Source organism: Cucumis sativus, chromosome 4, assembly GCF_000004075.3.
Source record: "Cucumis sativus cultivar 9930 chromosome 4, Cucumber_9930_V3, whole genome shotgun sequence".
In the NCBI taxonomy this organism is placed as follows: domain Eukaryota; kingdom Viridiplantae; phylum Streptophyta; class Magnoliopsida; order Cucurbitales; family Cucurbitaceae; genus Cucumis; species Cucumis sativus.
Genome location: NC_026658.2, coordinates 24,777,894 through 24,793,415, shown reverse-complemented (window position 1 = coordinate 24,793,415; position 15,522 = coordinate 24,777,894). Strand labels below are relative to the sequence as shown.

Genomic DNA, 15,522 nt, shown 5'->3' with positions numbered 1-15,522 from the left:
AACTTTTCTGAACCCTAAATTATGAAGAAATAACTCTTGACAGATTTTGTTTGCTATTCTTTTAATAAAATTTTTAGGGTGGAGGACATACATAAGAATTTTTACGACAAGAATCCAGTATAGTTTTTAAGAGATAGATAGATAGTTGGAGAATCCTTATGAACTCCATGTTAATAAGTATTTCATAATGTTTATTTTTGTTTAAATGTTCAACCTTTGACACCCACGATATTACCATTTAATTATAGTTAATTTGTTATTAATTTTAGATTTATTTGTTAATCTATACCTTCTTTTATTTCAGCCTTTCTTCAAATTCTTTTCTTCATGACTTAAAGTTGTATTATTAATTCTTTTGTAATTTGCTTCTCTTTTTTACGCTTCACATATTACTAACAAACTAATTTTATAAAAATATCCCCAAAATGTTGATTTCAAAGAATTTTACGAAGATGGATTAAAAAAAAAAAAGGTTTAAATATTTATTACTATCTATATTGAAAAGTATTTTTTATATCATTTATATTCACGTATCTCACTCAATTAAATTATATAAAATTATGATTTTTCATCGTGTATTTGTTAAAAGTAAAATATATAAAACATTGATTTGCTCTTATATATTATCTTAACGAGACATTTATTTACTCTTTGAAATGTTCTACGAGTTGTAACGAGATGGATTCAAAATGCAATATAATACAAAATTCATTTAAGTCTGAACACCCGCTTTTTCATTGTTCTTATAATTTACAAATCTCATTCAATACTCAATTATTCACTTTTACCTAAAGTTCCAATAATTTACAAATCTCATTCAATACTCAATTATTCACCTTTACCTAAAGTTTCAATAATTCACTAAGTCGTGCCCTTTATATTTTTTTTCTTTTGTAAATGTATGATAATAAATGCTGGGATGAACCTCTTGTCCACAGGAACCATACAGGTGTCAATTGAGTCAAGCTCATATTGACTGTCCTTTGTATTACAAATCAAATCAATCATGAAATTTATACGTGAAAAGACGAGGAGGCCTCATGATGTTTTTAAAACGTGGATCCCTTATTCCTACGTTCTTTCTTTTCTTTGTTTTTGAAATAAATTCCTGTTTTCAATTTGATTTAATTGGAGCAATTTTTGTCCATACATTACGAAGTTGCACCTTTTCTTTTCTATTTCTTCGTTATATTTCAATAATTAGAAGACAATCAAAGTTAAGCAGATTATTAGAAATCTCTCTACCTGTGTTACTGTTAGAGTCTTAGAGATAAGAGTGAAACAAAAATCCTATAAACCCATAAATGGATCTAATCTGAACTCATCCATTGCTAACATATGTGATTACTCCTGTGACCACTAACCAGCAGAACCCAATGGTGATTTCCTTCCGCCTCTCTCTTTCCATTCTTCTTCTTCTTCTTCTTCATGCATTATTCTCCGCGGACGCTAATTCTCACTGGACGGTGAACTCTTTGCCAGGATTCTCAGGGGAGCTTCCTTTCTCGCTGGAAACAGGGTTGGTTTTATATATACATTCATTATTTTATTTTATTGAAAAGATTGAAATTTGGTAATAATAATGTTGATGAACAAAACAGATACGTAGGAGTGGGGGATTGGGAGGAGTTTCAATTGTTTTATTACTTCATAAAATCATATTCAAATCCCAAAACGGATCCTCTCGTTCTGTGGCTCACCGGAGGTCCTGGTTGCTCTGCTCTCTCTGGTCTCGCCTTTGAAAGTGGTATTTTCTTTTCTATTAAGTTCCCTCTATCTTCACTTTCCTTTTTCATCCTTCTCTTCAGTTTATTTATGTTTAGTGAATTCTTATCATTTTAGAGGACTTATTTTCTGAACCTTCACAAATTGTTAAATGTATCGATTACCATTTTTTTACCTTCATTCTTAATTAAATCTCTAACAACATATTAATATATATGGGGAATTGACAAAAATAGGCCAAAAATGGAGTAGATAAAGACTTTTAGGATTGATGGTAAAAAAGTTGACATTTAGGACAAATTGAAGGTGAAATGACGAAAATACCCTTATTTCAGATTAAACATTTCAATTTAAGAACCTGCGAGATGTCTGCGAGATGTCTACCAGATGTTTGCGAGATAAAATAATAATAATAATAAATTGTTAACATCCTTTGAAACATCTCTAAAACAACCATAAATCAACTTGAAACAATAAAAAATAATATTTGATTTATACATTTAAGATGCAAATATATATACGTATAACACAATTCATATTCGGATTTAAAAAAAAAATAAAACAATTAAAACAATTTATTATTATTATTATTTTATCTCGCAAACATCTAGTAGACATCTCGTAAACATCTCGCAGACATCTCGCAAGTTCTTAAATTGAAATGTTTAATCTGAAATGAGGGTATTTTTGTCATTTCACCTCCAATTTGTCCTAAATGTCAACTTTTTTACAATCAATCCTAAAAATCTTTATCTATCCCATTTTTTTTTTTTGCCTATTTTTGTCAATTCCCCAATATATATATAGCAGAAAAAAAAAGGACTTAAATTTAAGTACTAAATTAATTTAGACAAATTTTAGTTTAGTACACAAATTCAATAATAATAATGACTTACTTTAATTACTTTTTATATGCGGGTGCTTTTACCTTCTTTTTAATTTTTGTATGGGTTTTTTTCAAAATATAAAAAAAATTGATAAATTATTTTCACAATTAATTACACTTAAGTTTTTCATGAACTATAAATATTTCATCATCAAATGTTCTATATTTTACAGATTTTCATTTATTATACTATTTAAACTTTTTGATATATTTTGTAAAATGTTTCATCTTTATATTATCTGGCCACGACAATTTTTTTTGGATATTTTAAATATGATAGTATTCATTAGATTTATTTTAAATTTTAATAAAGATTAATGTAAATATTATTTAGATGCATTTAAATTAAATTTTATTTAAAAAAATTTAAACATAACATTGTAGTCAAGAGAGGTGTTTATACTTTAGTCCTGAAAAATTATAGAGTACCTTTCTATTTCAAATTGAGTGAAAGTAGTGGAATTATTTAAATTAAACTTTCATTAAATTAAATATAATTTTGTAACACGTTTGGTTTATGATCACTTTATTTATTATCATCCATTTTACGATTGAAATTATTGTAAACGAGTATAACAAAAATCTCAAATCAAATACACGTTTCTTTATTGTACTCTTTTGTTTTTGTATAATGTCATTGGAAATTGTAGTTAGGAGGAGAAAAGTTAGTAATTAAATTAACATTTTAAAAAAGTAATTAATGTAATTTTAAATTAATAACAAGTAGTTGATGAATAACTTTAGAATTTGGTTTGCTTTATTAATCTCTAATTTGTTTATGTAAAGGTCCAATAAATTTTGAGGGAGAGGTAAAGGAGGGGAGCGTTCCTGAAGTAGTCATAAACCCTTACTCATGGACTCAGGTCAACATTTATTACTATACATTCTCTACACTTTGTTTCATTCTTATATATGTTTTGTGTGTGTTCCTACTCAAATTAATTTACTATTTTAATTTTATATACCACTAATTATATTTTATCATCTATGGTGAATATGATCAATATATAACTCTAGTATACTATATCTAGATTTACCTGCTGGCACCGGTTTTTCGTATGCTAAAACTTCCAAAGATCATCAATCAGGAGATTGCGAACAAGTTCAACATTGTCTTCAATTTTTGGAAAAGGTGTAATACCTTCTTCTTTTTCTTGTTATTTCTTATCGTGAGCAATAAAAGTTTTTTATGAATTGGAATTTGTAGTGGTTCGACGATCATCCAGAATTTATATCAAATCTATTTTATATTGCTGGAAATTCTTATGCTGGTATGATTGTTCCAATAGTTGCTCTAACAATTTTAGAAGGTATATAATTTTTTATTTATTGATAAAAGTATTATTAGTTAAATTGCTATTTATATTCCTAATTCGTTTAAGATGACAGGTACTTATAAACATATATTTTCATCTATAAATTTTGAGGTAAATGATTTCATCAATTGGTTTATATGCTCATCTTTGCTATTTGCTAAGTTAGTTATGATTTTAATGATTCAAATAGAACACATTAAGTGGTATTTTTTCTTATCATGTCAGGGATACATACTGGGGAATCCTATCACTACTCCTCATGCAAATGAAAATTTTCAAATTCCATTTGCTCATAATTTAGCCCTCATCTCGGATGAACTGTATTAGGTAAACAAATAAAAATATATTAATTAAAGAAAAAATACACATCAAATTGAAAATAGGGACAACCAATAACGAAATTGATCTAACATTCAACTAATTCGTCATTTTCAGTCGTTGGAAACTAGTTGTCAAGGAGAATATGTAAATATTGATCCTAACAATGTAGAGTGCTTAAAACATTATGATACATATAGAAAGGTAATTTGTACCAATCATTCACGATAACTATGTGTATAGTTTTAACCTTCACTTATTTTTTTTTCAAATATTAATTCTTATATCCAATTTGTTTTTTTTTTCTAAGTGTACCTCTGGAGTTGGAATAGGATGTATTTTATGGCCCACGTGTCCATCTTTAAAAGAACCGGGAAAAATGTCCAATCGAAGATCTCTCAACAGCATTTCTGTTAACCGTAAATGTCGTGTAATTTCTCTTTTCCTTATAAAAAAATATGTTAATTTTATCCTGTTTATATTACTTTATGAAATAATTAAACACATTAGTTCCTAATTATTTCACTTATATAATGATTAAAACAACTTATTCGAAATTCACATATATGATGAATGTGTTGGTTTATACAGCAATATGATGCCATACTTGCTTACCGTTGGGCCAACCATGACCAAGTTCAAAAGGCACTTCACATACATGAGGTACAATGACAAAATATTTCAAGAGAATAGTTAAATTATTTTAGAGAGAAATAGTATCAAAAACATTTTTTTTTATTCAGGGAAGCATTGAAGAATGGATTAGATGTCGTAAAAATGAATATTACAATTATGAGTTGACCAGTGTTTTTTCTTATCACGTGAACCTTAGCTCTAAAGGTTATCGATCGTTAATCTATAGGTAATACATAATTGTATGTTAAATGATTCAGTGTAATAATTACTACAACCTAATGAATTATTGTTTAATACGATGGTGGTTTTGAATATAGTGGAGATCATGATATGCAAGTGTCACATATGGAAACTCGTGCATGGATCAAAGCTTTAAATTATTCCATAGTAGATGATTGGAGGCCTTGGTTCATGGAGGATGAAGTCGGCGGGTAATTATTATTTGTATTATAATGTATGATTATTTATTTTAAAAAAACTTAGTAGCAATTTTTTTTACTGCAGGTACACAAGAAGTTTTGCAAATAATATGGCATTTGTAACCGTAAAAGTAAGAAAAATATTTGTTTTAGAATTTTTCTGAAACCTAAAAATTCTTAGGGAAACAAATATTTTAGCAATTAGTTGTATGATGAATTACTGATTTTATTTGTCATTTTTTTCATAAAATTTTTAGGGTGGAGGACATACACCAGAATATGCACGAGAAGAATCCAGCATAGTTTTTAAGAGATGGATAATAAGAGAATCCTTGTAAACTTCATATTAATTAATTTAGAGATATTAATAAAACATAAGTGAAATGGTAAAAAATGTTAAAATGGACAAACTATTTGCAAAATTTATATGTAAATATCTTAACATTTGTCATGAAGTGGAGTGAGTTTTTGTGGTTTTTTTTTACCTAAAATATAAATAATTTGTATTTTTATTATTATATATTTAAATTTGAATGATTGTTTTTTTTAAAAAAAAAACAAACAGCTACAATATAATCAACAAAGTGAAGTACATAGTAGAAATATCTATTTTATACTTTATAAAATAAAAACAAACAAGGATGAACTTTATATTTATATATTTAAATGAAAAAAATTAGAAGGTTAACAAAAGTACTAAAAAGTGGACGCCGAGAATCCAAAATACTCACGTTGCATAAGGACATCCAAAACTGTTGAGATACCCTATGTGAGGGTATTCTAGAATGTTCGAGAATCTTCAAATGCGTTGCCATCTTGTACTACTGCAAAACAAACACGGTAATCCATATGTCCACCCTAAGAACAAACAACCCCTTAAAATCTTTTGTCAAATATCGAGAATTAAAAGTGTGTATTTTAAAATTTTAGGGGACAAAAATGTATTGTTTTCTATAATTCTTTTTATTAAAATTTAAATTATCAATGTTTAAATATTAATATATATTACTTTGGTTCATGTACTACCAACGTTGTTTCATTTAAGTTTGTCTACTTTTAAAATGTTTATTTTAAACAATGTGTTTTTAACCTTACTTCCTTTTAGTCTTTGTAAACATTAATAAAAATGACCATTTTTATCCCTTAAATATTAAATGAAAATGGAAATGAATAGATCAAAATGGTCATTTTTTAAAAGTAGTTGAACTAAAATGAATATTTATTTAATATAGGGACTAAAATGAATCAAACTTGAAAGTATATAAACCAAAATGAATAATAACCAAAGTAGTATTTTAAACTAAACAAAAACTACTTTTTTAAAACTACGAGTTTTTTTAAATATTAATTAGTATAAAGTGACAACATACATAAAATACATCACTAAAACTGTACACTTAAAAGTACAACACTAAAATTAAACAAAACTTCAAATTACATGGACTAAAGTTGCGCGTTAACTTATTTTACCGTGAAGAATAGTGACATCCCCCTCATTGGCACCTATATTTGATCAATTTATACAACATTTTTTTTCGTTGTGTTTGTGGGGCTGGGTGATATTGTTCGAAATTCAATGGTGGAGATAATGTTTAGTTTATGTTTGAAATTTACCAAGATATTGTTAACTCAAATTGAATTATTGAAAGTTTTAGCTCTATTTCATGATATTACTTGCCCCCTATTTTAGTTAAAGTAGATTCTCAGACTCTGTGGAAGCTTTTGAAATGTTCAGAGACATTTTTTAATAAATTATAAGGGGATATTTGGAACGTGGTATGAGTTATTATAATTTGTAGGTTATAACAATCCTTTTGAGTTATTATAATATGTGTTTAGGATGCCGATTATTATAGTTTGAAATCTTACTGTCCATGTTTGGGAAAGTTAAGAATAATGAAGGGAAGGGGGTGTGTGAGTAATGGTTGCATAGGAGAGATGTGGGAGTGAAGAACAATGAAAGAGGGAAGTGAGGAATAGCGAAAGAGGGAAGTGAGGAATAGTGACAAATGAGAAATAAGAAAAAAAGTAGAATAGTCATAATTAGGATTATGATAACCCTTAGACAAACATGAAGTTGGCTATCCTTCATAGTTTGAGGGTCAAACGTCCCGTAAAGTATTGTTGATGATCTTCATTTGAAATAGTCCAATAATTTTATTCATAGGTCATTATTATTGTTATTGTAAAAACACAAATGAAGAAATACCACAAGTCATGACCTAGTAATTCATGCAACCTTTTTCAAGTACTTAAAGATTTTGATTGAAGATCACTCATGGTTTCGTGACCTCGTCCATTTGCATGTTTACATTTTTGTTTGTTTTGTTTTGACCCTTTTGTGATCTATATTATAGTAAAAAAAGTATATTCTCATTTAATATGCAAAACAACATGTAGCCTCTAAACTCTGTAAGTTGTATTCATTTTCAACCCATCAACCTTCTTATTCTAATCAAAATCAAAATTTAATCAAACAACAATATAGACAAAGGTGGTAACCACGAGAAAACCTCTACTACTATAATGAGAAAAGAATTCAATATTGATACAACGAAACCCAACTAATACATGGAAGGGTTCAAGGGTGAATATCACTCTCATATTTCACTCCATTCTAAACACAAAAGTATAAATAAATAATAAAAAACAAATAGGATAATGATAGCTGATGACCATTTTAGAAATAATAGTTAAGGATATAACAAAATCATAAAAAAAAATACAAATATAACACAACTATACTTGTATCATTGATAGACTTATATGGTCTATCAGTGATAGATCAATATTTACAACATGATCTATCGATGATAAACTTCTATCATTGATAAAATTTGACAAATTTTGCTATACTTGCAAATTTTTTAACATGTTGTTATATACTTAATTATTTTGAATCTAATTGTGAATTTACAACTATCCCAAATAAATAAGGTACCAACAAAGACCTTTAGACCAACATTAATGGGCCTCAACCTAGCAATAAATGATTCCATATTTAAATACTTACCAATATAACAATTAGATTTAAAATAATTATTAGGGAAGACGACGTTGTATTTATAATTTTTAAAAAGTGTTATTGTATACTTAATTATTATTCTTAAATTTGCTATCTATTATAATTACACTTATTAAATTTTGAAAAGTGTAACAACTCGAACCGTGGAAGGTCTTTTTTATGACTTAGGGTTAGTTTGTTCTTTTAAAAAATACAAACCTTCCAAAGTAAATTAATTTATGCATTAACCAAGCATGTTTGAAAAAAAAAATCCACTAAAATATAAAAATCTATTACAGACAATTTACCCAAAAAGTTTAGGTTATATAATTTGAAGGGAAACAAAAAGTATAGAGTATAATAATATAAAACCCGGTTCTTTGAAGTGGAAAAGAACCAGAAGCTGAACCGGTGATATATACTCTTAAACCCTTAAACCTAGACGCCACTTCGTCTTCGTCTTCCGCTTCGATTGCCTTCCCCTTGCCTCCCTTTCGATGCCCTATTTCCTCTGCCAAGTTCCTGCTTGGTCGGTTCAGACACCAATCAACTAACTATTTTTAGTTTCTCTTTTTGTTGGGAAGAAAAAAATGATTGAATTTTATCGGAATTCTTCAATTGAATGGAAGCCCTCTCCTGTAGTTGCGCTAGCCTCCAGTGCCGATGATTCTCAGGTGGCGGCTGCCCGAGAAGACGGCTCGCTTGAGATTTGGCTGGTCTCTCCTGGTTCTGTTGGGTGGCACTGTCAGTTGGTATGGTCGCACTATCCTTTATTCGATTCTTGGTCCAACTGATTGATTTTGAAGTCTGATTCAGTTGTGCTTTTTATGCAGACCATTAGTGGAGACCCCACTTCTAGGGTTTCATCACTTGTTTGGTGTTCTGCCCGTTCAAAAGATAGGCCTTCTGGTCGTTTATTTTCATCCAGCATTGATGGTTCAATTTCGGAGTGGGATTTGTTTGATTTAACGCAGAAGGTATACACTCTTGTTTTCTCAAAGAAATTCTGTTCATTTGTCGTAGTCTTCTCGACTTCTAGTCAATGGTTTAATGTGTTGTTTCTAATGTTCAACAAAGCGTCTGTGTCCATTTAAATGTTGCAGTGACGTTTATGTAATATTCATTCTTCTTTAAATGCTATCTGAAACACAATGAGTGCAGCATTTAAATTCACTGAAGATATTTGAATATTGGTACGAAAATTATTGCCAGAATGGTGAAATTTGCGGTTAGTAATATATCTCAACGTGACTTTGGGTCTTTGTGGAGTACTGTATTTAGTTTGAGAAGTAACCCTTTGCTTTGTTGTTATCCTAAGAAGTTTGTTTTTGATTGATGGTTATTGATTTTGCAGTCCGCGTTAGAATCAATTGGTGTTTCCATCTGGCAAATTGCTGCAGCATCCTCTAGTAGCCCTGAGGTTCACAGGGAGGAGGTAAAGACACAAGACACTGAAAACGGGCATGTAACTGACGACGAAACTGATTGCCAAGATTGTAGTGAGAGTGAAGATGATTCTGATTCATCTGAGCTTCATGTCCAATCTAGCGATACCTCTCTAGCAATTGCTTGTGATGATGGTTGTGTGCGTATTTACAATATAGGTGACGCAGAAGAGTTTATTTACAAAAGATCGTTGTCTAGGGTCAGTGGTGAGAATCTATTCCTAGATACGTTGCTGATATGCCATTTTTTATTTTGCCACTAGCTGGATAATTAAACCGTATTTCTCTTGCTGCTACTCCCAGGCAGGGTTTTAAGTGTAACATGGAGTAATGATGCAGAACGTATATTTTCAGGGAGCAGTGATGGGTATGTACATGTACCACCAATTGTTACATGCAATGAAAATCAATATAATGTATTAATTACTATTAACGTGATCTTCTCCAGTTCCGCTAAATTACAGTTACCCGACGTTTGTGTGTTCCTCACCCTGCTTGCCCCACTCCCTTTTCCATATTTACTTTTTTCAGGTTTATTCGATGCTGGAATGCTAGTCTCGGGCATGAGATCTATAGGATTACTGCAGGACTTGGAGGTTTAGGCAGTGGACCAGAACTTTGTGTATGGTCATTGCTTTTCCTCAGGTAATGAACCACGTACCTCTTGTGATCGCATAGTTGTTGGGTGATTATTTTCTACCATAAATGATTATTCTTTTCTGTTCTGAAGCCATTTGGTATTTCTTGTTAACTGCAGGTGTGGTACCCTCGTCAGTGCAGATAGTACTGGTAGTGTCCAGTTTTGGGACAGTAATCATGGAACTCTTTTGCAAGCACACACCCTACACAAGGGTGATGTGAACGCACTTGCAGTGACCCCTAATCACAATAGAGTGTATTCTGCTGGCTCTGATGGTCAGGTACTGATTTGATCATTTATGGTTTCATATTTGTGCTTTTGTACAACGCATGCCCGTTCCTCAGTCATGATAGCCCTTGGGTAAATTTTTATGCCTGTACGCCACCCAGTTCTCTTGTCTTTATCACAAATTCCTTTCTTTATTCCAGAGTTTTGAAATTATTGAACAAAAGAAATGAAAAATTTATGCCCCCAAGATATGGTTTAGCCTGTAGCTTGTTATTGTGATTGTGACTGGGAGATGAGGGCCAATGAGACCGTGTGCTTAGAGTTGAAATTTAAAACTCGTAGAGGTTGATCATGTAGATAGTTAACATGTTGCTAAAGGATTTCATAACTTGTGTATATTGTGGAAGCCTGTAGGTTTCAGTAGTTGTGTTGTCGTTTTATGAGCTGTCAAAGTTTGTTTGCGTGTGAACAAGGGTTAGTTTGTTACTTAACTATTTTTATGGCTTATCAGTTGTTAGATTGTCTAAATTTGGCTTCCTTATTGTAGCTTTTGGTTAAATTCAAACTTGTTTGGAATAAGCCTTCGAATTTTATAAGTTATCACATTATCCCAACCATTGTACAGAGTCATGGTTGACCTAAATTACAGGCTTAGTTGGTTAGGAATGAAGTTAATCTTTGCATTATCTATCTATGTGGTTAATCAAATTTCATAACACTTGTCTCTTGTGAATATATTTTGTCTGTAGGTTATCCTCTATAAGCTCTCTAACGAGAATGTTGGGTCTAGTGAAGATAAGGGTTCTTCTGAAATGATGAAGAAATGGATTTATGTTGGTCATGTGAGGGCTCATACTCACGATATCAGGGCTTTGACTGTTGCAGTACCAATTTGTCGAGAAGGTACTTTTGTTAGTTATTGTTCACTGTTAGTTTTTTCAATACCAAAGTTGAGTTTTTTTTATCAGATGTAGGGCGGAACACTAGGTTTGTTTTTTGGTTAACGATTAAGTTTATAATCAAGATTGAATTTATTCGTTATTAATTTTTGTTTTTGTATGGGCCCTTTTATTTTCTTGATTTTTTAAATTTTGATTTTCTTATCGGCAGAGCCGTTGCAAGATGATGTGGTAAAAAGAATCCGTCATAGGAAGAAACCTAATGATTTTAGCTACCGTAAGTGGGCCCATCTGGGAGTTCCAATGCTAATGTCTGGCGGTGATGATACAAAACTGTTTGCATACTCTGCTCAGGAATTTACCAAATTTTCTCCCCATGATATTTGTCCTGCACCTCAAAGGGCACCTATGCAACTTGTACTTAATACAGTTTTCAACCAAGCACCGTTATTACTTGTTCAGGGTGCCCACTCTCTGGACATCCTGTGTATTCGCCCAAAAAGTGGTTCCTTTGGAGATAAGGCCTGTGGCCCTTCTAAGGGACATACAAAGGCAGATTTATTGGTTCGAGTTAAGAGCAAGGCCTCTCGAAAGATTATCTGCAGTACCATTTCTAACTCCGGGAAGCTATTTGCATATTCTGATCATACCAAACCCAACTTATTTGAACTGAAGAAATCTGGTGGAAGCAAAGGTTCTTGGACTGTTAGTAGGAGAAAACTTCCAAATGTACTACCATTTGCCCATTCTATGGTTTTCAGTTTTGATTCTTCTCGCCTAATCATAGCAGGACATGATAAAAGGATATACGTAAGTGCTTTACTGGTACAATTTGATTGAGTTTAGTTTTCTGTACTTTTTATGAAATACATTCACCTTCCAGCTTCTCCTTCTGATATACTTGAATATTGTGCTTGCTTAGACTTGACTTCTTTATCTTTGATTCAGTGCCTGATCTGTACAAATGTATTTTCTTGTGGCAACAGGTTGTTGATGTGGGTAGTTTGGAAGTCTTACATAGTTTTACGCCTTTCCGGGAGCTGCAGGATGACACATTGCCACCCACAGAACCTCCTATAACAAAAATATTTACAAGTTCAGATGGGCAGTGGTTAGCTGCAGTCAATTGCTTTGGAGATATATACGTATTCAATATGGAGATTATGAGGTTTGTTTGTTATCTTGTGTTGATTTGTTGTTTCATCATAATCACAGGTTATCCTTGCACAGCTCCCTTTCTACGTTATTATGGTTTTCAAGAAAGTTATGCATGAGTTATTGTTCTCTTGTAACAGGCAACACTGGTTCATTTCAAGACTAGATGGTGCCTCAATTACAGCTGGAGGCTTTCCCCAATGGAACAACAATGTGCTTGTCGTCACTACTTCTTCAAATCAGGTTTATGCCTTTGATGTTGAGGCCAAACAATTAGGAGACTGGTCAATGCGACATACACAGGCTCTCCCTAAGAGATTTCAAGAATTTCCAGGGGAGGTTATTGGTCTCTCTTTCCCACCATCTGCCACTTCGTTGCCTGTTATTGTGTATAGTTCCAGGTATTGCTCTACATTTCTGTTTTATGTGCTGAAGTGAAATGTACTGGAACAACTATTCCCTTTTAAGATTGAAATTTGGTTTATTGAATAGAAATTGTTAACTTCTACTGTCGTGTGGTTAAGTACTACGTTGTTGAGCTTTTGGTTCTTTTATATCCTCTCTGGACTTTCCTGGAATGGGTACTGTACTTGGGTATATGCTATGATGTTATCAAATGCTTATTCCTGTGATCGTGCATTTCATGATATTACATTATGACTAAGCCATTCTCATCCTCAATAATTATCAAATGCTTAGATTTTGTATGTTGCAAAGTGCTATTGATGTACTTCAGTTTACTGTGACCAATTTTGATGCCATTATTATTATATTAACCCTGCAGCATGTTGAGTGTGGTGCTCTTAAGTCTTAAACTACTACGGATATTTTCATTCTTGCAACTTGCAAGTCATTTTCTTTTTGTCCTTTTGATGTGGGTTTTATTACTAGCTCATTTTTCCGGCTGGCAGTTAGTTGTGAGCATGTGCTGATTCACAGCTTGCTGAAATTTGTTTGATTATCCTTCCTAATATTTCCGATATCAATCCTTATCCTTGTGGGTCTTGAAAACACATTTCAATCTTTAGCATGTTGTGCTCATTTGCTCGTTTTGCTAGAATCATCGATCTGTATTTCTTGTTAGGGAATCTTGGCTCTTTACTCATGTTTAGTTCTGTTCGATCTAGCATTCCTCTTACTATAAATTTTGATGCTGGACTGAAAAAATCTTCTTTTAATATGTAGGGCAATGTGCTTGATTGACTTCAAGATGTCAGTGGATCAAGATGATGAATATGTCATGATAAGTGGACAAGATTCAACGGTGAAGAGTTTATGGGGTACTCCAATAAATGGGAAATTGAAACGTAAGTTAAGAGACTGCCAAATAGAGGGTAGACCACACGGTAGAAAGAATTTTGAAATTTTTCCTTTTAGAGATCCTGTTTTACTTATTGGACACCTCTCCAAAACCTCACTATTGATTATAGAAAAACCATGGTTAGAAGTGGCCAACACTTTCGATACCGCACCTGTGCACAGACATATATATGGGACTTAAGTCTTCATATTAAAGGAGTTTTCTAGGTTTTATTTGAATGTTGGAATCCACCATTCTTTCTTTGACATCTCTTCGATTTCTACAATTTTGTTCGGGGGAGGGGTAATCTGAGCGTCTAAAGCCAGCAGTGTTGTATTGTATTATTGAATTTTTTTTCTTGAACTTAAAAGTAGTTCTTTTAGTCTACAAAGCTCTTGAATACGCCCTCTCCTCCCCTCCCCTCCCCTTTCCTAACGAATAATAATAATAATAGAAAAAAGAAACCCCAATCAAATCATAGTCTGTCATACTTCAGTTATTACTATTTGTAGTGCAGATGCTAATTCAGTATGAAGAACAGTTGGTGTAGCATTAATACAACTTTCCATATTTTATCTTTTATAATATACTAGTGTGGAGTTTCAGTGGAAAATTGACCTGGCTTGCATGCAGTCTCAGTCAGGCAGGTGAAAGTCCTAATGCTACATACTCTGCTGATTTCTTGTGTACTAACAATTACAGCTAGCACCTTTAAATTCTTGATGTTCCCACGAAAAGTATTTGTGTTTGTTTAACATTTAAACTGAAATGGTAGTGTGGTGAGAAGGATATTTTATGGAAAACGATATGGTGCAGAAATATAATTTCCAATAAGTGAAACTAACCGTTCATGTGTGGCCATAGCTCTTGGCCCAAGAAGCTTGCAATGGTCCAATTCAGTTTGCTAGCCTGGTCCAATTGGCCCCTATTCAATTAAAGACTCCTGGACAAAGGTACAGAGCTTTGAATCTTCTTTTAGATAAAATTGCACATTACATTGCTCTTCTTCTCTATGTACAATGTAATATCACATTTTAGATTGTTCTTCTCCATTTATATGGATTTTGAAGGGTCTGCTAATGTAAATAATCATAGAAGAATGAGGAAAAAAAGTTGTCTATTACCTAGAATCCATATATTTATTTCCAAGATGTGGGAGCAGTTTTTTGATGTAATATTTTATTTATAGAAGAAAAGAAAAATCAATAATTGCAGCTGTTTCATTTAATGGATCATATTCCTCCTAGTCGGTAGCTGTCCGAAAGAGTGGTGGGGTTGTTTTATTTGTTGTCCGTTTCTGTTTTGAATTGAAATGAAGCTTCGTTTTCGACTTCCTTCCAACACCTTTGTCTCTTTCGAATTCATTTTGCTTTTTCTTTCCCATTTTTCTCTTCAATTATCAAATGTTGTTTGGTCACTTAAGCAGGCTGGCTACCCTGTCATCTTCCATTGCCCTCAAACTAAAGTTTCTCTTTTGAGTTGTGACCCTTTTTATTGGTTATAATTGCTTAATCATCATCTTCTTTTCTTTTTTTATTCATTTCTCTTTCT

At 31.9% G+C, this 15,522-nt stretch overlaps 1 protein-coding gene, 1 long non-coding RNA gene and 1 pseudogene across 2 annotated transcripts; 2 read left to right on the top strand and 1 right to left on the bottom strand.

The window, feature by feature from the left end:
- Window positions 1-968: 968 nt before the first annotated feature.
- On the top strand, window positions 969-5,797 carry LOC101210675 (annotated as a pseudogene).
- A 2,950-nt stretch (window positions 5,798-8,747) lies between these two features.
- On the top strand, window positions 8,748-14,358 carry LOC101222880 (WD repeat-containing protein PCN). Its single transcript, XM_004141244.3, has 11 exons — window positions 8,748-9,056; window positions 9,138-9,281; window positions 9,659-9,956; window positions 10,053-10,116; window positions 10,281-10,394; window positions 10,507-10,669; window positions 11,367-11,520; window positions 11,728-12,326; window positions 12,503-12,684; window positions 12,812-13,072; window positions 13,857-14,358. The coding sequence occupies exons 1-11, from the start codon at window positions 8,895-8,897 to the stop codon at window positions 14,170-14,172; spliced, it is 2,457 nt and encodes an 818-aa protein (XP_004141292.1). The 5' UTR covers window positions 8,748-8,894; the 3' UTR covers window positions 14,173-14,358.
- LOC116403554 lies at window positions 14,266-15,034 on the bottom strand. Its single transcript, XR_004216355.1, has 2 exons — window positions 14,817-15,034; window positions 14,266-14,734 (listed from the first exon to the last, which is right to left on the bottom strand). It is a non-coding gene; the product is annotated as an uncharacterized LOC116403554 (long non-coding RNA).
- Window positions 15,035-15,522: the final 488 nt, after the last annotated feature.

Excerpts from the sequence above, each read along its gene's own strand:
- LOC101222880 (XM_004141244.3), top strand. The coding sequence starts at position 8,895 with ATGATTGAATTTTATCGGAATTCTTCAATTGAATGGAAGCCCTCTCCT. Across the intron at positions 9,957-10,052 it reads ATCGTTGTCTAGGGTCAGTG|GCAGGGTTTTAAGTGTAACA; the intron begins GTGAGAATCTAT and ends TGCTACTCCCAG. Across the intron at positions 11,521-11,727 it reads AGTACCAATTTGTCGAGAAG|AGCCGTTGCAAGATGATGTG; the intron begins GTACTTTTGTTA and ends TCTTATCGGCAG.